This window comes from Nicotiana tomentosiformis, chromosome 7, assembly GCF_000390325.3.
Source record: "Nicotiana tomentosiformis chromosome 7, ASM39032v3, whole genome shotgun sequence".
Taxonomy (NCBI): domain Eukaryota; kingdom Viridiplantae; phylum Streptophyta; class Magnoliopsida; order Solanales; family Solanaceae; genus Nicotiana; species Nicotiana tomentosiformis.
The window spans coordinates 128436024-128460273 of record NC_090818.1 but is presented as its reverse complement, the minus strand read 5'-3'; the positions used below and the strand labels follow the sequence as shown (position 1 = coordinate 128460273).

The window sequence follows — 24250 nt, the reverse complement described above, 5'->3', positions numbered from 1 at the left end:
AATTCATGATAAGTGTTAAAGTTTTTGGGTTTTTGGCCTGTTCAAGCTTCTTCTTTTTCTCTTCACCCTTTTTTTTAAAGGGTCACCATTGTTAGGTTTTCAGCAGAAAACTTCAAATTTCATCTTCAATGGTTGATTCAACAACTTTGAAACAAGAGGGCCACTGCGGCTTTCTTCTACGCCGGATATTACAATGGATTACTCTATACGGATACTGTAATATTTTTACAATGGAAAAAATTCGAGGGTCGGGTTTTTTGTTCTTATCCATTTTTAGTTTTAATACAATACAATAGCAACAACAACATACCCAGTATTATCCCACACCATGGGATTTGGGGAGGGTAGTGTGTACGCAGACCTTAGTTTTAATACAATGTATATAATATTTTACTTGGCCGAAAAATGCCATCTCCGACAAGATTTCTTCTCTTCTTTGCTATTTAGTCACATACAATGATACAAAGACATTGTATCTGTACAAATTCACTTAAATATATTATATTTTTGCATAAATACATTATTTTTTGCTTGTATTTATATATTTTGAAGGTTTGTATTTTTCAATACAGCTGCATGAATACAGATATAGACATTGAAATACATTGCATACAAATATTAAAATAGAACAGAATATAAACAGTCAATACATTTTTAATTTTAAAATATAGTAAAAACAGTAAAATGCACAGAATATAAATAGAAATACAGTGAATATAACCAATGAAATATATTGAATACAAGAGTAATAACATGTATTAGGAATAACTAAAATACTGTTAATACAAATACATTTGAATACACTGAATATAACATAGCGAATACAATAAATACAAATATTGAATCTAATGAATGCAACAGTAAAAAAAATATTGAAACACACTAAATACAAAAGTTATATACAATTGAAAAATTATTCTAATTAATTGGGTTGATAATGAGGCATGTTAGAATTGATTTTGTTGAGTTATATTAGGAGTGTATCATGCTAATTGATATTATTTTCGTTATTAGACAGCTGGACATACTTATTTTTAAGGTGATTGCCGTTACTGTATTTGATCACGCCCAACTATGCCTCCTAAGAGGTCTGGCAGTCGCTGCAAATATAATTCGGTCTAAAAGTCCGGAGTCGAATCCCACAAAGAACTAAGGTTTAGCTACAACTGTTTACTATCACTAAGAAGACAAGCTCGAACAATTCCTAAGTTATAAATATTAAGATTCTTGTATCTAATTAACTAACAAATTAAATTAGTAGATTAACAACTAGGGATACTAAGGGTTGGAGACAAGACTAATGAGGTCTAGAGTTATGATTTTCCCAATTGTCTGAATCTTTCCCGCTACGTCTTTTTAAATTTTGCCTAAGTATTATCTATCGATCGTGAGCACTTCGGGTGTCGTAATTCTCTTCCGAGCAACTACCACAATTTACTAGGCATATTCTTCCGAACTACACTAGCTGACACTAATTCACCGCTCACTAAGATCGCACCAAGGTTTCGTTATTCCCAATCCCACCGTTAAACCCTTCGTATTGATCTCTCATATACGTTAGGAGTGATGTTGTTCAACAACTACCTAAATATGTACCTTTTTCCAAGCAATACACATTAAATAGGCACAGTCGATTGAGGGCTCTTCAATCAACCACGATGTAAACGCAGTTGAACAAGTAGAGAAAAATCAAAGGCAAATCTATATTAAACGTAGTAAAAAATTATCCTCAATAGGTTTCATCAAATCCTAGATTATAAATTTTAGCTACTCATAAATGTATCAACAATCATCATGATGTTCAAACACATTAAACTACAAAGTACAGAGATAAACTGAGGGAATTATCGTTTGATTCTTGCTCCACCGTGCTCTGCAGCCTTTTACTTCTCCAAAATAGTGTCTCCCCCCCCCCCAAGAAATAGGTTTAGAACCCCTTTTATATATGTTGGAGGCGTGTAGGGTCGAAACTACCAAGTCCTAGCCAAATTAGGACGAAATCCACTCTTAGCCGTCTCGCTTGGCGCCTGGCGCCAACCAGGACACCGAAATTTTCCACTATTCTGCCTTTGGCGTTTTGGTTGGTGCCTGGCACCAACCTGGGCACCAAACTCATACTCCCTCCGAATTCTTCTATGTTTACTTCACTTTGCATGCAAGCTTGCCAAATCACTCAAAATTGACTCCTACACATATAAACACCATTATTAAGCTCGAGTCACAAATATTTACACCAAAGTTAACAAGATTGAGGTATAATGCAAGGCAAATTACATGCGAAAATATGGATTTTTAGCCTAACATCACCACCCCATACTTAAGCTCTTGCTCGTCCTCGAGCAACCTAAAACATTGCTAACCAAACAACGCATGCGAGACATCATACAATGGAGGAACAATTGGCAATTCAACACACTACACCTATGACCATGGTTGATATCAACAATTAAGCCATTGCATACACATCCATACCTTTCCCAACTTTCACATGCCGGAATATTAGTAACCAATTAAAAACACTCAAACAACCTGCCCATAACCACCCAACCTCAAGATCGACTCATCGCCAATAAGCGCTCTCAACTCGTGCACTCACCCAACAAGAGATGTTTAATAACGTCACCTATCTGTCATGAAATCATATGCCTCGCCAAAGAATAAGAGGGTATTTCGTCCACACATTCAAATACGCATTCGAATATAATTTAAGGACATCATATATATGAACAAAGAACTAATCACTCTCACAAAGAAATTCATGTGCACTCTATGGTTGTACCATACGCTTGCCCGTAGTGTATATCTTCACTAATCTAAGCTCGCAAAGTCAAAGATCAATTAGGTCTTTACGGGTTATAATGTAGGCTAAGGGGCGAGTAGAATATATTTTAGATGTAGTAACTAACCCTCCTAAGCACTTTAATACACTACACTTTACTTTCAAATACATACTCTTCATGACCAATTCAAGTAATGCCACGAAACCATTTATACTTGGCCCTTCTTCTTTAAGCAAAACTATGCATTCACTAGCCCGGATTGAGAGGACTAGGAGGTGTATTTTCTCTTTTCGGTCAATTTGTATTTTCTTTGCTTCTATTTTTCTTCTCTTTTTTTTTCAACACTCTCCATAAATTTAGTATGTCCTGCTAATGATCTTCTAAAACATACGTGCACCTTTTGGCCTTTTCTATGCTTACACTCAAAAGCTACCCCAACTCTCACCTTACTCTTCTAGCGACTTAAGTGCTTTCGGAGGTAAAGATTCAAAAATATTTAATTAAGAACAAAATGGGAATCGGCTTGTAATGTGGGTGCCAAAGGAAAAGCTTATAGGCTCAAATGGGCTATCTAAGGATAATTTTATTTATGGTGGTATAATAGCTCAATGGACAATCAAAGACACGCCTACATCATCTCCTAGACTCACAAAGCTTACGTATTTTGCTTTGACTAATACACAGAGCAAGTTCTAGACAAACACATGATAACTCAGAATGTAATCAAAACCTCACATCACACATTGCACATGACTCCAGTCGGACGGTTCTATTCCGACTCTCAAGTTTAGGCAAGTAACACAAAGTCAAGAAGTATTAAGCAATAAAGCACTACATGAACAATGAGTCAAGTAACTGAGAGAAGGCGTTGCAGACAGGCGTTTCAATCTTTCACGGCATATTTTTCATTAAAACATGTTAGGAAGATAATTTGCATGCTATTGCCTAACAATGCTAGCATCAACAAGTCAAAAGGAATATAGAACACTCAAGTTTTCTTCCCTCAATTTCCTAAAAATAAAAATTACCCGGCTCAAGTTACATCCCCTGGAAAAGAATCGATACAAAAAGAAAAATCAAGTGGGATTATTATCTAGCTACGACTAACTAAAAATAAAACAAAAATAAAAAAAATATTTTTGGAATTTTTTATCGGGCCTTAATCCCTCAAGAAAGCTGTCCAAGAGATCCATTGTCACGAAAAGTCCAATTTTTTTTAATTTCTTTTAGTCAAACTAACAGCTAAAATATCATAGAAAATCACCCAGACAATCTCTTCACCCCACACTTAAAATTGTGCATTATCCCCAATGCAAACCATAAATAACAAGAAGGTGAAAGAAATTCCCCAGTATGCCAAAGGCTGAAGCATTAGCAACTCATGGGATACTCAGACTTCTCCCAGGCCTGGTCCTTTGTGCGGGCACCCCACACTTAGTTCTAATCATCTCATTTGGTTTTTCTTTCTTCCAATGACATTGCTTCCCATGCTCATAGAAAAGTCAAAAACAACACTACAAGAATAATACAATAATAAAAAATAAAAATAAAAATAAAAAGAAGTAAAGTTGGGTTGCCTCCCAACAAGCGCTTGATTTAACGTCGCGGCACGACACGAATTACTTTCTGCCTCCACTTCGAACTTATGAATTGGACCCCAAGTTTTGACTCTGCACTATGATCATGCTCTTGGGGCGATACAAATTGTTGCGAGTCAAGAATTAAGTGATTCTTTATGCACTTTTTGGCTTTCAACCGATGAGTGTCACCTTGCCTAGACAACCTTGAAAATTTCAAAATATAGGGCTCATCCACCTCTTCCTTTGACTCTTGCATTGGCTCATACAGATCAATTTCCATACCTCCTTCCGAGCACAATATCGGAAAATGATTGGAGTGAGGACCAATGCGCTCAAACTAAAAATTCAACTTGCTATCGACCTCCTCTTCTTGCCACAAACTAAAATCAATTAGAAGTGTATCTGTAAGGTCCTCAGTTGACTCCAGTACCACTTCTTCAACATCCACATCATCAAATTCTAGCTGGTTGGTTTGGTCATATTCTACTCTCAACTCCTCCATTATAATGGCAATTTCTGCAGCCAATTCATGTTTTTCTTGGCTACTATCCACAATGTAAGTTGGTTGCACTTTACGAGGTCCAATTAGTTTATTCTCTTGAGCCTCCAAGTTGTGAATAGTTGCCTCTTGCCTTTGTATCCGCAATGGTTTCTCATCATATTGTTACACAAGGCACTTTAACTTATATTTGATCTTCTTCAGGTCAGCTTCCCCAGGTTCTTTGTTCCTATTAACTTCACAAGAAAATATAGAACCATCATAATAAGGGATTGGGGAAGGATAAGAAATACAAGCACAATCATAAAAGTGACCATCTTGACCACCACAAACATCACATATATTCCACACATAAGATTGAGTTGGTGCACAAATCTCGCTCTCGGGAATATTTTGATAATTTTACCACGGGTGATTTCCTTCACAATATATAGGAGGAACAATAGTAGAATTACCAACACCTAAACTCCCAAAATTCCAAGATGTCATGTTTCAAAAATCAACAAGTAGAATAAAATAAAATAAAATAAAATAAAATAAAATAAAATAAAATAATAAAACAAAACAAAATAAAGTTCAAACTTGAAACCTAACAATATGTACACCTACAGCTACACTGTTAGTTCCCTGGCAACGGCGCCAAAATTTGATCATGCCCAACTATGCCTCATAAGAGGTCTAGCGGTCGCTGCAAATATAATTCGGTCTAAAAGTCTGGAGTCGAATCCCACAGAGAACTAAGGTTTAGCTACAACTATTTACTATCACTAAAAAGACAAGCTCGAACAATTCCTAAGTCATAAATATTAATATTCCTGTATCTAATTAACTAACAGATTAAATTAGTAGATTAACAACTAGGGATACTAAGGGTTGGAGATAAGATTAAGGAGGTCTAGAGTTATGATTTCTCCAATTGTCGGAATCCTTCCCGCTACGTTTTCTTTAATTTTGCCTAAATATACTCTACCGATCGTGAGTACTTCGGGTGTCGTAATTCTCTTCTGAGCAACTACCACAATTTACTAAACATATTCTTCCGAACTACGCTACCTGGCACTAATTCACCGCTCACTAAGATCACACCAAGGTTTCATTATTCCTAATCCCACATTTAAACCCTTCATATTGATCTCTCATATACGTTAGAAGTGATGTTGTTCAACAACTACCTAAATATGTACCCTTTTTCAAGCAATATATACTAAATAGGTACAGTCGATTGAGAGCTTTTCAATCAACCACAATGTAAGCGTAGTTGAACAAGTAGAGAAAAATCAAAGGCAAATCCATATTAAACGTAGTAGAAAATTATCCTCCAATAGGTTCCATCAAATCCTAGATTAGAAAGTTTATCTACTCATAAATGTATCAACAATCATCATGATGTTCAAATACATTAAACTACAAAGTACAGAGATAAACTGAGGGAATTGTCGTTTGGTTCTTGCTCCACCGTGCTCTGCAGACTTTTTCTTCTCCAAAATAGTGTATCCCCCAAGAAATAGGTTTAGAATCCCTTTTATATATATTGGGGGCGTGTAGGGTCGAAACTACCAAGTCCTAGACAAATTAGGACGAAATACGCTCTTAGCCGTCTCATTTGGCGCCTGGCGCCAACTAGGACACCTGAATTTTTCACTATTCTACCTTTGGCGTTTTGGTTGGTGCCTAGCACCAACTTGGGCACCAAACTCAGACTCTCTCCAAATTCTTCTGTTTTTACTTTACTTTGCATGCAAGCTTATCAAATCACTTCAAATTGACTCCTACACATATAAACACCATTATTAAGCACGAGTCACAAATATTTACACCAATGTCAACAAGATTGAGGTATAATGCAAGGGAAATTACATGCGAAAATATGGATTTTTATCCTAACATCAGTATTCATGAATACATGGCGCGAATACATGTGAATACATGCGCGTACAGCTGCACTGCCCTGATTTTAAGCAATTTTTGTTATTGTATTCATGAATATAGCAACGCGAATATATGTGAATACATGCGCGTACATCTGAACTGCTCTAATTTTAGGTGCTTTTTGCTACTGTATTCATGAATATAAAGCGCGAATACATGCACGTACAGCTGAACTTTCCTGATTTTAAGTGTTTTTTGCTGTTGTATTCAAGAATACAGCAGCGCGAATACAGAGAATACACTACCATAACAACTGAATAGTAGCTATAGGAAGTAATTATGCATATAGTGGCCATAGGAAGTTAATAAACGCTAAACAATAGTAGTTTCTGAAAATTTCTCCTGAATTAATTATATAAGTCTCATATAGATGGACTTAATAAATTAGTCCAAGTTCATTGGGCTACAAGTGTTGAGCCTATTTTATTAAGCCCATGATGCCATATTCCTATAAGCTCAGTTTGGTGCCACGTGTCAGATGACATGGCACGTCAAGTCAAACAAAAAAGCCAATAGGATTATGCCACGTGTCAAAATGACAAAGCATGTCAAGTCAAATTAAATGGCCAATGAAACTGCGCCACTGTGCAAGTGACATGTTCTGGCCAATCAAATGCGGCCTTGTCACACTTCAATTTGATTGGTCGGAAAAAGTTTATTCTTATCATAACTCTTCCCTCCCACAACTATAAATAGGATTCTTCATAACCCAGAAAAGACACAGAAATTATAACAAGAAGCAAGAGAGAGCTCGTGGATCAACGCCGCAAATTTTTCTACAAGTTTCAAGCTTCAAGCAATTAAGTTCAAGTTCAAGTTCAAGCTCAAGAACGAAGAACAAATCAAGATTCAAGGAGTACGATTTCAAATCAAAGTTCGTGCTAGTTGAATTCAAGATCATCGTTCGTGACAACAAATATAGATTCGAGATCAAGCTCAAAGACCCTTGAATTTATTTACTATTTAAAAAAAAATCATAGGATTCATAGAGATTGTACACACATATTACTTGAAATCAAATACTACGATTGTTGCGATATTTTTCGATTTCGACTATTTTTCTTGACGCAATTTTATTGTCAACAAATTCTGCCACGTCCAGTGGGACAATCTCTACCTCTCATCTCAACTTTTCAATCACCAAGAATTTGTTTGCAATAAATTATTTGTGATACAAAAATAAATTGCAACCACGGTATAAATATGAAGAAATATAATTTTATTGATAAAATGATGCGGGTACAATTCTGTTTCTCCCTTGATTCTTCTCTCCTGATTATCTCCGTGATTTGAGGGCTAGAACAACTTATTTTTCGAACGTAGGATGATGCAAACCTTCGTGGGATGTATTTGATCTGCATGAAATTATGTCTATCCGGCCGCATCTTGATCTCTTTGTGAATATCCCATGAGTTTATGGGATTAAAGATATGATCTCATATTTCGAGATATCTTTTTTAAGGGGATATGTAACCCTTTTTACAAGAGTGACTAAGGGTTAGGATAGAGTAGCCTCCAAGGTAGATTTTTAGTAGAGTAGCCTCCAAGCAACTCGGATTTAGCCCAAATTTCATATGGGCTTGATCCATTAAAATTTAGATATTTACAAACGTCTCCATTTATTTTTTTGAATACAAAAATAGATCTAAAATTAAATCATCTAGTATTCGACATTTATTGATCCGACTAGGGGTGTCAAATGGGCGGGTTGGGCTGATTTTGGGCAAATCAAAATGAGTTGAGTCAATAAATAGGCAAGTCAATAACCCCGCCCAAAAGTAACTTGGACTGAGATGGGTTATGTCAAGTTGGACTAAAATTTGGGTCATAGCACAACCCACCCAACTCTTACCAAGCTTAATTTAATGTGTATTGTTTTCTTATGAATTGTTTAATTATCAAATACTAAGACTTTTTTTTTTTTGTTAAGGCATATATAACATATCATACAAAAAATAATAATTTTTTATATATTTTAGCAAAGTTACTCATTGATCAATTTGGACTAAAAATCAGCCAAACCTTAAATGAGTTGTGGTGGATTAAATTCAACAAATTGGCGAGTCTGACTAGCCCAACCTTGAACGGGTTGGACCGGTCAAATGAGTTTGGGCTCAAATTATCACCCCTCGGACCCGACTAATCGAAATTTATGTAATAATTGCACGGGGCGCCCTATTTAGTCGCCCTCATTTAACCTATACCCATATTTTTAAGATTCTTTAACCTATACCCTAATTTTGATAACTTCAGACGCCTCCTCTTCTTCCTCCTGACTTATGCGCTCCTTTCTTCCTCCTCTTCTTTTCTCTCTCAAACACATGAGACTTTGTATAAGTATTATTGATTGGATCTGTAAAGATTTTATTAAATCTTATCAACTACCATATTCTATGTTGAAAAACGAGTAAATAAAACTACACAAGCTGGTTAAAGTAGGTGTGATTTGTGTCTTTTCCTGATCCATCCTTCTTAAACATACAACAGCAATTGACTACTACATGTCCTCTCTTCCAAGTTACCTGCCACAAGAATGGCACATGCATGTGAAATTTATTATACACAATAGTTGCTCTCGCGATCTCTTGAAATTAGCTTACCCCTTGCTTTATGATATCATCCGCAGGAAAAACGACAGAAAAGAGCTGCAGAACTGAAAAATAAAAGATAGAAAAAATAACTTCAGAACATTATCAAAAAAATCAGTTAAAATTTCAGCACAATTTGGCTTATATTTTAAAGTCAACTAACTTCAAAGAAAGACAGAACACAACTTCAGCTCTAAGACTACTGAAATTTAGCAAATATAAAACAAAAACTTCAGCTCCTAGAATGCTGAAGTTCAGCAAATACAAAACAAAACTTTAGCTCCTAGAATGATGAAGTTCAGTAAATACAAAACAAAACTTTAGCTCCTAGAAAGCTGAAGTTCAGCAATTACAAAACAAAACTTCAGCTCCTAGAATGTTAAAGTTCAGCAATTACAAAACAAAAACTTCAGCCAAAACATGCTGTAGTTTTATTGAACTGAAGTTTACCATTGCACTATGAACTGAAGTTTGCGTGATTGCCTTTGCAGGTTAGGCCAAACTTCAGGCAAAAATATCTAAAGTTTTGTTTTGATAAGGCTACACTTCAAGCAAAACATTCTGAAGTTCAAACTTCAAACATAATTTTTTACTACTTCAGGCCCGTATGTTTGAAGTTACCCGAAAAGTGGGTACGCTTGCAATATTTTTTGCAAAGCAAGTATAAGTTAAAATATGACCCAAAAACTAGGTATATATGCAAATCCCCCGAAATTTATGCTGCGCAAGGTACATTAAAAGAGAATGCATTTGTTACCAAGAGTTTTTCATTTCCAGTACTCAGCTCAAGACTTTTTATTTCGGGTGAAAAGATCTCACCAATCCCACTACACTCTTGGTGGTATTTATTTCATATTAGACTTTAATAATGTTCTTGAAAAAGATTATAAAACTTAGGCCGGGCAAAAATTTAGAACAGCAAAGTGGTAGAAGCCTTTATTTTGTTGGACTCCCAAGTACAAAAAGAAACTCTAGGCCTAATAAAACATAACAATAAACATATAAAACAAACTTTCAAAGCTAGAAATTACATAGCACACAGCACAACAAAACCTAAAAGAAAGGTAAAAAAAGTTTGTGAGTAAGAGTTGATTCTAAAGCAGTATAAACAGCCCGCCATCCTGCTTCAGTAGGGTGAACTCTGTCCCAGAAAAATGCAGATTTTGGATCAATACACACTGTGTACATCTTCTCACCTTTCTCATTCATACTTCCACATGAATATTGATTGCTTATTCCCATACAACATGGTTTCAATGGTGTCTCAAACCTTGTACTTCCTGCTAAAAAAATACTGCGTTTATAAGTATGGAGTCGTTTGGTAGGGGGTGTATAAGAATAATATGAAATATGGTGTATTAGTAATATTGTAATTAGTTTTTATCGACTGTTTGCTTTATGTGTATTAAAGGTTTTGAAATGACAGTTATGTTTTTATATATGCTTATCCATGTATTAAAACTCATGGTATTGCTACTATAAATATTTAGGTGCCTACTAAATATGGCGTATAACAAATACAAGTATTAATTGCAAAGAGTTTCTAAGTTTCACTTTTATCAGAATAAACAAAAAAGACAAAAGGATCCTTTTTGGGCTAGTGTGCATACAGAGGCTGATCAGGATTTTAACAATCGGAAGGTTCTTAGTGTTCAGGTTCCAAGTGATTTAAATTAATAATTTTCAAAGTATATACATATACATACACAAGATTTCTGCCGAAATTTATAGGGTTCGGTGACTCAAGGTTATAAATAGGTCTGTATCTATATGCATATGCGAATGGGCTTACATGTGTGCGACTTTCCAATTTGTAATTTCCTTAAGAAGAGAAAAAGGAGAACAATTAACAACAACAACAAAACAAACCCAGTATAATCGCACAAGTGACGTCTGGAGAGATTAGTGTATACGCAAACCTTACCCCTACCGTAAGAATAGAGAGACTATTTCCGATAGACCCCGGCTCAAGGAAGAAAAGAATAGAACAATAACGTCTCAATACTAATTAAGATGGGATTAATTAAATGAATCATCACTACTAAAGAACAAGAACTAGCGACGGCCAAACTCTGTAGCTAAATAGAAAAATTCATCGCTAATCCTATTTAGTGACAGATTAGCGATAGATTATCAAGAAATTATGTTAACTGTAAACGATTTAGCGACAGATCAACGACGAAGTTCGTAGCTAATTCTAGTTTTTTTTAGTGCATATCGCTTCATTTTAGCTCATTTCATGAAAAAAGAGAGTAAATAACTATAGAGAAAATGGTTCAATACCTGGCACTCCTTTGCGCTCCAACACAGTAGTAAATGAGCTAAAAAGATCAAGAATGACAAAAGTAGAATCCTTTGTCTCATTATTCAACTTTGCCACAGCTTGTTGCAATAATGCATTGTGGAAATCCACAGCTGTGTTCTCAGTTGCATTGCATTGTTGGAATGAATTCAAAACTGTGCTTTGAGGAAGACATCCTAAGGGCTCCAAAGCTGTTACTGCTATCTTCTTTGCACCAAATCCATTAACTCGTCTCATGTTTACAACTAGTTGATTTACCACACTAGTTATAAAGGCAGGAAAACCCTACACACAAATGGCATATGTATAAGAGCTTAATTTTTTATATTATCATATTACCTAAAACATAAGTAACAATAACAAGCCAGCCCGGTGAAATCCCATAAGTGGGATCTGGGGAGAATAAAGTGTACGCAAACCTTACCCCTACCTAATGAAGATATATCGGTTATTTCTAAAAGACCATCGGCTCTACCTAAAAGATAAGTACAAGTAACTTTTCATAATAAGAGGAACTAGTTACTAAAAAGATAAAGCAGACAACTTGTTGTGTCGGGTTAAATTATATTAATACCGTTAAAATTCTTACAATGTAAGTATACATAAGTTAAAGTTCTCGACGCAATACATACATATGTGTGAGTTCAATTCTCATCGTCCTCTATTCATTTTCCCAATTTCAACCCCCGGTTTCCCATGTATAGAGAGAAAGAAAAAAATTGACATATTAAAGGGTCATCAATTAATGTGAATAATCTTGAACCAGTTTAAGAGTAACATGCTAAGGGGTCGTATGGTTGAGAAACAAGTTATCTCAGGATTAATTATCCTGGAATTAGTTATCCTAGGATTATTATCTCACCATTCCATAGGGATAAAATAACATTACAATCACGGGATAACTCATCATGAGATTACTTATACCGCGATTTTATCTCAATCAAACGTGGGATAAACTCATTTTAGATTTAATTACGAAATTAATTATCTCTTATCCCTCGTACCAAACGAGCCCCAAGGGTCTTGAGATCTAAGATTGCCAGTTTAATATGTTGACCACAAAGTAAACATTTTTCTAAATTTTCTTATTGTTAGACATTTTTTTAAATTTTCTTATTGTTGTTTTCTTGGTCTAGCACCATAGGCAGAATCAAGATTTGAAGCTTATGAATTCGAAAATTCTAATCTTTTTAAGTTATTGAATTCTAAATTAATAATTTATATATATTGAATGAATTTCGTAAGACAAATATAGAATTTAAATCCAAATTAATAGGTTCGATTGAACCCTAAGCTGACTTCTTGTCTGGCACATAACTGGAGCCTAGAGTGTAATTTATATCCAGGAAAAGGGTGACACGTGACCCAATTAAGAATAAATCCGAGTGAAAAAGAAAGAAAAAAACTGTTATTTAGTAATTAGAGTGTAGTAGGTGTAGGTCCAGTATAATTTAATTTGTTCCAAATGAAATTGTACATAGAAATCCAAGAGAAGCAGGTTGGTCAAAGGTCTAAACTTTTCTTCTACTGGTGTCAGCATTCATTAATTTACAAGATGTCCTTCTATTGCAGATATCAACAGTTTACTGAACATTTCAGTTCTAAGGACAATAATACTTTACACCTTATCTCGATTCAAGTGCTTAGGGCATTGGTGTTACGAAATGAATGAGATCTTTTAATTTCTAATTTTTACTGAAGATAAATTCTGAAAATTTTAAATACTTCAAAGCAGTTTTTCAAAATTTTCACTCAGATCACTTATAAAACTTTAAAAACAACCCAAAATTAAATATGTCCAAACACAACTCTAATTTTCAAATATCATTTTCACTTTAATTTTTTTTTCACTATTTTTTTTTGAAATTTTACAATTCTTATATCCAAATGCCCACTTAGTAGAGAAGCTCTCCTTTGGCTCAAACCAATAAATACCAAATAGTTGATGATTAAACGAAAAAATATTTAAATACTTGGTGATTAGAGGTGGCAAATGGACAGCTTGGGCTAAATTTGGGCGGGTCAAAATAGGTTGAGCCAATAAGCTAACGTTTGGCCATACATTTCCAAATTTGTTTTGAAAAACCTGATTTGGATGAAGTTTGGTTTGAAGATGAAAATGTGTTTGGACATCAGTTTTCAAAACATATTTCCCAAATTTATTTTGGAAAAACATGAAACATGACTTATACCTACAAGTTCTAAAAACTATCACAAATACCCAACAGTACCATTATCAATAACATTCATTATATTATCGCAAACTATAATCCTGAACATAAATAAATTTAATACAAAATTAATAAACTACATAATACAATATCAGGTGACTTAGAAGACGAAACAACATTATTACAAAATAATAAATGGTAGGCTCTTTTATAAAATATAAAAGTTTGGGGAAATTTTAAAAAAATATAATAGTGATATTTTGGCCCAAAACCACCTATTGAGCTAATTTTGGGATTTGGGATTTGGTAAGCACCCTTCAGTTCCAACCAAGAGGTTGTGAGTTCGAGTCACTCCTAGAGCAAGGTGGAGAGTTCTTGGAAGGAGGGAGCCGAGGGTCTATCGGAAATAACCTCTCTACCCCAGGGTAGGGGTAAAGTACACTACCCTCCCCATACCCACAAGTGAGATTATATTGGGTTGTTATTGTTGGGATTTGGAATTTGAGATTTTAATCTATAATCAAACATGTATTTGCCAAATAAAACCCAAATTTATTTTGGTAAAATCTATGACCAAACGGGTCCTAAATGAGAGCCAAGGAGGAAAAAAAAAAAAAAGGAAAGAACCAAATTTCTTTAATGTATTTTTATGGTTATTGATGATCCACCACCGACAACAAATCCAATGTAATTTCACAAGTGAGCTTTGGGAAGGATCGTGTGTATGCTTACCTAACCCCTACCTTCAAAATGACAGAGAAGTTATTTCTGGAAAACCATCGGCTTAAGATTAGCGATGATCCACTAATCTAGCAAATTAATTCAGCTATTCTAGTGTTTAGTAGCTGAAAGGCCCAACGTTTACAATTTGTTCAAGATTAAAATTTTACATAAAATCCAAAGAAGAGTAGGTTGGTCAACATCTATAATCTTGTATTACTGGTGTCAGCACCCACTAATATACAAGATGCCTTACTATTTCAGGACTCACAAAATTTATATGCTTTTAGTTTCAACCTTTCAATTTTGACGTAGTTTAACTCGATACGAAATTTAAGAAAAAAAATAAAATTAAAAATTAAGACCTTAAGCATGCCATAATATTTATATGTGATAGAACATTTAAGATTTGTGGTCTTAAACATTCTATAATATTTATAAATAAAATAGGTAAAATAGTAAAAATATATTATTCTTTTTTTAACGGATTAATAAAAAAATATGTCAAATATTTCTATAGTTTGTCCATAGTATATATACCCGAATCTGAAAAATAAGACGGATAACTTTACAACATGTTAAATCACAGGCGGATATATTCCAATTTAACATCTAGGTATTTAAAGTAATTTAATTATATACCTCTAAATATTATACCTGTAGTATTAATATTATTGCCGTACTTTCTTATACTTAAATTTTTAGTATTATTGGTTGTTTCTTTTACTTTGGTTATCTTATTATCTTGTTGTTGTTGTTATTCTTTTTTTAAATTACTTTTTTTTTAATTATTGTATTCATTACTGTATTTTTTTTCAATAATGTGACTATATTTTTACTAAGTCGAGAGTCTGTCAAAAATAACAACTCTACCTATCTCGTGTTTTACCAGTCCATGCCAAAGCAGTACGTACCGCTTATAAGGTGGGACCAAAATCTACAGTCATCCTCGTGTATGATTTTTAATGATGAAAGAAGCCAAATCCTTGAGGGATCCAAAGTTTGCCCTATGGTATGATGTAGTCATTTCGTAGGCGTTTGAAATAACAATTGTAAGATAAAAAATAAGTGAATTGTTTTTCGAGTGATAATGGTATTTGAATATTAGAATTATGTTTGCATATGAATATAATTTTGAGTTGTTTTTGAATTTCTGTGAGTGGTCTGAGTGAAAAATTTTGAAAAACAGTTTTTTGAAATTTTTCAAATTTTCGAAAAATTCCAAAGTGAAAATTTGAAATTTTATGACCAGATTTCAAAAAAAAAAGTGAAAAAATTCTTATGTCCAAACAGGCTCTTCCTATATAGGAATCACTATTACTTCGGAATAATCTATATTAGTTCAAATGGCCTCGTGGTCACTTATATTTGTATCAGTTTGCAAATCCGATACATGAACTTATATTTTTCCTATTTGAACACTTCAACTTGACGGAATGAGTCCTAATAAATACATCCCGCCTTCTTCTCCGTTAACCCACCTCCCTTTTTTCCTTACTCTTTTACTTTCTTCTCCTTTCTCTTTTACTTCATTATTCTTTCTGTCACTTATTTCTAAATCAAATTAACAACACCACTATAGTCGTGATTAGACGAAAACAAAAAAAAATTAATTTTGAAATTTCATAAAAAATCAATAAAAATCCCTGGGTTTGAACAAGTGGAGGTCGTCCAATACCATTGCAAAAATTTGCCCCCTTTATGCTACTGTTTTGGCAAAGATGGATGACAAAACGACAAAGCTCAGGCTTTCTTTTGAGCACCGGTGGTTGAGAGAGGTTGGGACGAAAAAGGTGAATGGAGACTAAGCAAATAAAAAAAAGATTATTGAAGGGAAAAGAGGAATGAAAAAAGGAACGGAGAACGGGGAGGGGGAGGGAAATTAGGATAGAAAATGAAAAAATTCACGGAAAGGGGTAGGAGTTTGCTAGGGAAGATGAGAGAGGTGGGAGGGAGAGGGAAAGGTCTTTTTTTTCTTTATATTTTATTCTAATTATAATACTTTTTTAATAAAAATAATACTATTCACGCACCTTGACATTGTGTTCATTAATATACATTCCGTCAAATGGAATGTTCAAATGAAAAAGTATTAAGGCCACAAGACCATTTGACCTATATATATATTATAAATAATCTAATAGTATAAATATTTTATACATTATTAATGTATAGAACTTTCACAAAGAAGGGTTCTTCAACTACAATTATTAATATTTCAAAGTCTTAATCAACTTGATGATAACGTGAAGTTTATTTCACAATTGACAAAGCATAATCGTTTTTTTTTTCAATCTAAAACAAAGAAGATTAATCTTTAAAAGAAACTTCACAATCAACAAAACTTAAAATTTTTGCTTTTCTAGAAAACTAGTACTACTTCTAGCTATTGGATTAGGCACACTAAATTGGTATATTCTAGGGCAAAGACATCTTTCAGCTTGCGGCCGAAATTATTTATATTCTTTAGCTACAAAAGTGCATAAAATTTATACTGTATTTTTTGTATATAATATACAGAAATGTAAATTATTATATATTTTTTTCACTATTATTTTAAGAACGGCTATACAGTATCATTTTTCTTATATTTTATATTCTATGCATGCACATTAAATTTATTTACTATTTATTAACCATATAATAAATAATATTAAAGTACCTGAGGAGTACCACCATTAGCAAGGAAAGCACCATAATCATTTCCAGCAAGAGAGAGCAAGAACAATGAAGACTGCACATCTGCCTTTGTGTAGACTGAATTAGCCATCAATTTTTGGAAAAAATCGATTTGTGTTGTCATATTTGGCTCTGGAACTAAAGTATCAAATACACCAGTTCCTCCATATGCAAAATTTACCCCATATCTTAACCGATTTGTTGCATATTTCATCCATCTGTAAGGTACTGGTGATTTCACTCCCAAGAATTTTGCTGCTTGTTCATGTCAATTGCATCAGTAATGAACATATATAAAAAGCTAAAAGATTAAAAACTTATCTTTGTAATTAATTCAGAGTTTAATTTCTATACACAACAGGTCACTTAAAAAATAATAACGGTAACTATTCATGAATCATGATATGTCAAACTAGTCTTCTATAATAAGGTTGGCGAACTGCTATAATAGGTTAAATTATACATATAGTATGAATGTATATTATTAAGTAAAATCATATAAAATGGGCAGATATACAAAGAGCGCAAGTGGACCCGTTACAAAGCGCACGTAAATTCAAATGATTTTTTTTCTTATGAAGGATAGTGGAAATTTTGGCTGAGAAAATTTTGAAGTCTTAGGGTCGTCTGGTTTAGAGTAGGGATATCCAGAAATTATAATTTCGATAACTTATACTATGTGATAGCTAATACCAAGATTTTGATATAAAATTTATTTTAGTATTAGCTAATACCTATAGTCAAATATGTGATAAATATAATTTTAAATTTTATGTCGGAATTAGTATCCTTATCCCGGTAAAGTTATTTTCATGTGACCAGGAGATCACGACTTCGAACCGTAAAAACAGCCTCTTGCAAAAATGCAGGGTAAGACCGCATATAATAGACCTTTGTGCTCCGGCCTTTCTCCGGATCCCGCACATAACGGGAGCTTAATGCACCGGACTGTCCTTTTTTATCCTTATCCCAAACGACACCGCATAATCTAACTCAAGAGTTGGCATGATGAGTTGGTAGAGTAATCACAGAAGTGGGCTAACAAAGTGCAATGAACTAGTTACAAGTGACCACTAGTGATATAATGATAGAACCAAAAGAAATTTAGTTTAGCACTAAATTCTTTCATAATGTCGCACTTTCAAATATAAAGCCAAACGTGTATTAATTAGCGAAAGATAAGTACTTAAAAAAAAAAGACAATTCGGAGGACAAAACATCCTGCATTCACGTAGGATCAGGGGAAGAGTCACACCCTAAGGGATATAATATAGGCAGTTTAATCTGATACAAATATTAATAGTTGACTTCAGGCTCGAACCCGTGACTCATAAATATCACACAAATAATTTTACTTTTACTCTATCGCTCTCTTCGAAATATAAGTAATTACAAGAACTATTTTGATTTATTATTGAGAGAAAAGTAATGGAAGTAAAGAAAGAAAAAGATAGGAGTGTGGTGGTCTGACAAGATGATGAAGAAAAAGAGAAAAAGAAACAAAAGTATGAATAATGCAAAGATGTCCAGCCCCATCAGAAAAAGCAAAACAAGAAAAAATTTAAGTCATTGGTAAGTAGCAACCCACTATGAAAAAAGAGAAGAAAAGAAAACACAAAAATTAATTGTTTATATAAACACAAAAGATAAAGTGAACATAATGATGAAAAGAATAGCATGGGAAGAAACAAAAAAGCTGCTAGGCTGGGACTACACCATACAAGAAACAAAGTAAATTACAGATATTTGATTATTACAACAATAATCCTCTTTTGGGTAAAAAAGACTGTTTTTTTATAACAATTAACTTAAATAGTCGTTACGTAATTATTTAAACTAAAAATAGTCCGTAAATATATATTTCATACATAATATATGTATAATCGAATATAATTGTGTATATTAATAAAAAACGTAAATGTTAAATGCAGTTCGACCGACTATTTATGTAAAATATTCCAAAAATATATAAACAAATTTAAATTAAATTAATTTTCGACCAGCGTTACATAAAATGAAACGGAAGTAGTAAATATAAAATAGAATAAATGGAATAATATATACCAAGGTAGTCAGTGAGGACACGGCCATCGGAAAATCTGCCGGAGGGCTTGCCGGGGAAAGTAACACCATAAGGTTGTTTCCAAGAATTAGCCACAGATTTCCTATTGTTCCCTGTATCTGCATATGAATCCCCAAATACAAACATCTTTGTGGGCTTAAAACCATTTATTTGATGCTTCTTTTGCTCATTAATGGCACTTTGCTGCTTGTTATGGCTATGGTGTTGATGATTATGGTGGTGATCAGTTGAACCTTGAACTTGAATACTCCATAAAAAACCTATAAATTTTATAGAAAACACTGGTTAGCAGGAGCAAAGGTTGAAGTCGTGGTTCCAATATTCAAAACTCATAAGTTTGAAATTCTTGCTCCGCCTCTGCTTATTAGACTATAGAACAAGAACTAATCATAAGAATGTGTTTGGTGGAAAATATTTTTGGAAGAAAATAGTTTTCACAACAAACTTTGTTTCGCTATCCAATAATACTAATTTAGAAACTATTTCAAACAGACTATTCAAGAAAAACATAAGTGAAGTAAAAATAATGCATACCTGTGATGAAGAAGAAGGAGAAAAAGAAGAACTGTGAGAAGTTCATGGCTTGATAGGGAGGGGAGTTTAGTTTAATAAAACTTTAAATGGAGCAGAGTTGTATGGGAATATGAAAGGGAAAATTGGGGGAAGAAGAACAGTGAGATTCTATTCCACTAATGCTAAAGCTATTTATATACATGATGATGAAAATGAATGGTAAGTTAAGCATACATAAAAATAATTATATTTGTGTATATGTGTAAAATCGGGCTTATGGTACATCCCGGTTTTCGACAAAATAAATCAAGCCTGAGACATGATGACAAGGGACCGAAATCGGGACAAGAGTCTCATCGAGTCATGGTTCGAAATCAGTCCTAGCTTTGAACGACTTCGAAGAACATTGTTAGGCAATTTAGCACAACCAACATAGGGTCGTTATGTCCTGGACCGGCCGGACATACCCCTCGTGTTAAGGCCCAAGCAAAGCACTTACCACCGGAGCCATCGAGACCACGCCACCAGATTCGGTTCGAGCTCCGAGACCCCATTACCTAATGGTTGCACACAACTAACGAAGGACCGTGATATCCGCGCCCGACCGGATATCACGGCGCGGATCTCAGCCCGTATCGGCAGCAGATCAATGATTAACGAAAAAGAAGATTTTTATCTTTTTAAGAATTGTAATAAGGATGAAACTCTTCTACTATATAAAGGAGATGATTTTTATTCAATGGAAATTGTGACACGCATTCCAAAGCAATATATTATTATCTTCTCTGTTATTAGTTTTTTCTCTTGTTCACCGGTGCTGGCCATAGCGAGCCCAGGTTGAGGGTAAAATTTTCAATAAGGATGGAACTATCTTTCAATTCTACTTAATTTATCGCTTTGTATCAAATTAATCCGCGTATCTTTAAAACCACTTACAATTTCAATTATTATCCGCTTTCGAGGATAAATAATTTATTAGTCAAATATATAAAAATATATACTGATTGTAAATAAGATATATGTATATATAAAATTATTATCGATTATTATTTTTTGAAATAATTATACTGCGTTATTTACGAAAAAGAATAGAGGGGGACATTGACCGGTGGAGTATAATTTAGTCATTGGACCTTTACCAAATAAATTCAAAAACATTTTGTTAGTGCCACAAGTTCATTGGAAGTTAAGACGTCTGCCAATTTATTATAATTTCCTATCCCAATTGGTGGTGTCATTTAGGAAATTAACCATATTGCAAAAGATGGGATATATTCTTTTCTACAAGTTTTCTTAAAATATTTACTTATGTAAAGACAAAGGTGAGTCTCCTAGGTGCCCGTATCAAATTAAAATCTTATTTTTACATTCTGATATATACACTATGGCTGGCCAACGGGCCGGCCCGTCCCAACCCACTTAATTCTAAACGGGATAGGCCTATATTGTCATGTTTATTCTGTTCGGTCTTGTCCCATCTGTCCCGCGTAAATTTAATTTTTTTTTTTTTTGAAATAGAGCAGTTGGGCAACGACCTTATTTGCAAATTTAGTTATTCCCAATGGCTATAAACGGCCATATTTTCCCCCTCCCCCCAAAATAGCCCCCTCCCCCCCCCCAAAAAAAACTTTTAATTAACCCCTAAATTTATTAAATTACACTTTGGCTTTAAGTCTTGAATTTGTTTTATGAATTGTCTTAAACTCTTACTTAGTTACTTAATGACTTGAAATTATATAAATTACAACTATATTATAATTACTAAAATATATCATTACAAATTTTTTATTTTTATATTTTATAATTCTTTACTTATTTTTTTAAATAATTTATTAAGTTTTAAGTTTATTAAATAAATCAAAAACTAGCCGTTGCAAACTTTAAAAACTTAGTCATTGTCAAGAAACTAGCCGTTGCCAAACTTAATGCTTAATAAATTAATTTGTTTTAAAAAGGCCCACTTAGGGCCCCCGAACCATCATGTCCCGTCCCATCCTGTTTGTTAGCGGGATGGAATGGGCCTACTGTTTCGTCCCGTTTATCCCGTCCCGCCATCGTCCCGCTAAATATTGTCTCGTCCCATCCCGTCCCGTTTATTTGGTCTCGTCCTGTCTCATTGGACAACCATAATATACACCATAATAATAAATAAAGTCAATGGTGACTCCACTAGCGGGGCTTCTATTCACCTATCACATGGCTCTCAAACCCAACCTGGATCTTGGAAGACGGTCAAAATGCAACATCCTTTGCCTTGCAGGGAGTTTTCACTTTTAAAAAAAAACGATAATATCGGGATCAACTTGCATTGCACCCATTAAGGCTTAAACAAACGTGAAATTTGAACCTTAGTCTCCCATAATTCTTTTTTATAAATCATTTTGGGAATTGCACAAGATACTATGGATTGTAAAGGCACTCTCTAGGTACTTTTTTTTATATATATAAAATGAAAAGTTATCTATGGCTTAATTTATGTATATTATAGAATATCAATAGATCAGATCACAAAGTTTTCTTTAATCAACTCCAAAAAAGTAATTTTTGTAAATTGAAATAAATCATGCTCTTGAATAATGATGTGCTAGAAATTTCTCATAAGTAATGTATGCTCAATGCTCTCATGTCTTTGGGTAAGAAATGAAACTCAAACAATCATTATAGTTAATTTCACTTTTATATCGAAGGATTAATGAAGCAAGAAATCTTGTAAAAGGTACTTTTGAAGAATATTAGGGATGATATATTTTTCGTACGTATATAATAAAGAATTCCACATTCCTGCTTTTACTTCGACGTTTTCTGAACTAGCAAATAACTATATATCTCATATGATTTGCTTTTTTTTGAAATCTCCTTTACGCCTTTTCGTCAAGAACTGTCACGGCCCAATTTCTCTTATAGGTCGTAATGACGCTAAACATTACCGCTAGGCAAGTCAATAGTGAACTAACCGTGTGGTTATTTTCTATAACAATTTAGAAATAGTTAATTTTTAGTCATTGGATAAATAAGAAGTGAAATATTAAATAACATGAGAATTAAACGGTTTTAAAAGCAAATGAGATGAAGCAATTAATCAAAAATTACCAAGTGACTAGTAGCATAATCTCCAAGACATGATGTCACAAGTGTATGAGTTACTAGTAGAATATACAAAACAAAAAATACTACACTACTGACTGAAGGAAAATAGACAGAAAGTAAAAGCAAAAGAAAGACTTTGGGTGCTGCAGAACGGTCTCGGAAGGCAGCTCACCGCAAAGTCTCGAGGTAATCAGGAGTGCACGCCGGGAAGATAACCAGATGCACCTACCTCAGATCCTGTACGGGTAGTGCAGAAGTGTAGCGTGAGTACATACACAAAATGTACCCAGTAAGTATCAAGTCTAACCTCAATGAAGTAGTGACGAGGGGTCAACTTCGACACTTACTATGGGCTACTAATAAAATACTGAAATTTTAAGTAAGCATAGGATATGTAAATGAAAATAAAACTTAATAACATGAAATAAATAAACAATTCTTTCACCGATATTAAATCCCAAATCAATTTCTATCATTTAATCATTTAACCTCTCAAGCCAATAAAACGATATTAAGTATAATTAGGATCCAAGTATTATTAGCACGAATTATGTCGAGGACGTACGACCCGATCTAAAATACATATAAATATATTGTGTGTACTCCCGAGGGTCGAACGGCACGAACCATAGATGCATCTATTAACCTGCCGAGGCGAACGGCCCGCTCCCATGAGAGTAGTGGAATTTACCTCACTCGCAAAAAATACTTGCGACGCGAGTGAACATAGATTTCTCAAAGTTATCATAATATTTTTCAATTCTTTCTAAAAATAAGGAATCCAAATTGGAAACTTTAAATCTTGGAATCCTCAATCTCAGTTCTATTCAATTAATAAGCATAATCAAATAACGGTGTCAACAAAGCATGATGTAAACCTAAGGCTACCCGGACATCACATGGAATATAGCTACTCACGGACTCTCGTCACCTAGAGCGTACGTAGCTCCCCACACAAGTAATTTACAACAAAACACACCTAAGGGGATGAGTTCCCTCTTAAAGGATTAGAAAAGAGACTTACCTCGTTCTCAAGTTCACTTTCGGTCCACAAATTGCTTTAAACCTTCAACTCGGTGTCAAACTACTCGAAACTACTCAAATATTATACAAAATAGTCGATACATGTTCAAAAGTTCATATCCTAACTATTAAAGTGATTTTCCAACTCTAATTGAAGAATTCCTAAAATTCACCCCGGACCTACGTGCCCGGATTTCGGAAATTTTTGAAGAAATTTATTACCCATAACCTCACAAGCTCAAATATAAAATTTTAACCCAATTCCATAATTATTTTCGTGGTTAAAATCCATTTTT

The 24250-nt window shown here is 33.9% G+C and overlaps 1 protein-coding gene and 1 long non-coding RNA gene across 3 annotated transcripts; both read right to left on the bottom strand.

The window, feature by feature from the left end:
- Positions 1 to 9215: 9215 nt before the first annotated feature.
- On the bottom strand, positions 9216 to 9443 carry LOC117280760 (uncharacterized). Its single transcript, XR_004511340.1, has 2 exons — positions 9389 to 9443; positions 9216 to 9310 (listed from the first exon to the last, which is right to left on the bottom strand). It is a non-coding gene; the product is annotated as an uncharacterized lncRNA (long non-coding RNA).
- Positions 9444 to 10285: 842 nt separating this feature from the next.
- On the bottom strand, positions 10286 to 20023 carry LOC104113100 (GDSL esterase/lipase At5g03610-like). Of its 2 annotated transcripts, none has more exons than XM_033660505.2 (5): positions 19866 to 20023; positions 19313 to 19591; positions 17232 to 17503; positions 11660 to 11963; positions 10286 to 10659 (listed from the first exon to the last, which is right to left on the bottom strand). In XM_033660505.2, the coding sequence occupies exons 1-5, from the start codon at positions 19909 to 19911 to the stop codon at positions 10430 to 10432; spliced, it is 1131 nt and encodes a 376-aa protein (XP_033516396.1). In that variant the 5' UTR covers positions 19912 to 20023; the 3' UTR covers positions 10286 to 10429. The 2 variants fall into 2 exon arrangements, with proteins under 2 accessions (XP_033516396.1, XP_009621488.1); XM_009623193.4 differs by having other exon boundaries at positions 10286 to 10656; positions 19866 to 20022.
- Positions 20024 to 24250: the final 4227 nt, after the last annotated feature.

Excerpts from the sequence above, each read along its gene's own strand:
- LOC104113100 (XM_033660505.2), bottom strand. The coding sequence starts at position 19,911 with ATGAACTTCTCACAGTTCTTCTTTTTCTCCTTCTTCTTCATCACAG. Across the intron at positions 11,964-17,231 it reads CTAATGGTGGTACTCCTCAG|GGTTTTCCTGCCTTTATAAC; the intron begins GTACTTTAATAT and ends ATTTGTGTGTAG. Across the intron at positions 10,660-11,659 it reads GGAGCGCAAAGGAGTGCCAG|CAGGAAGTACAAGGTTTGAG; the intron begins GTATTGAACCAT and ends GTATTTTTTTAG.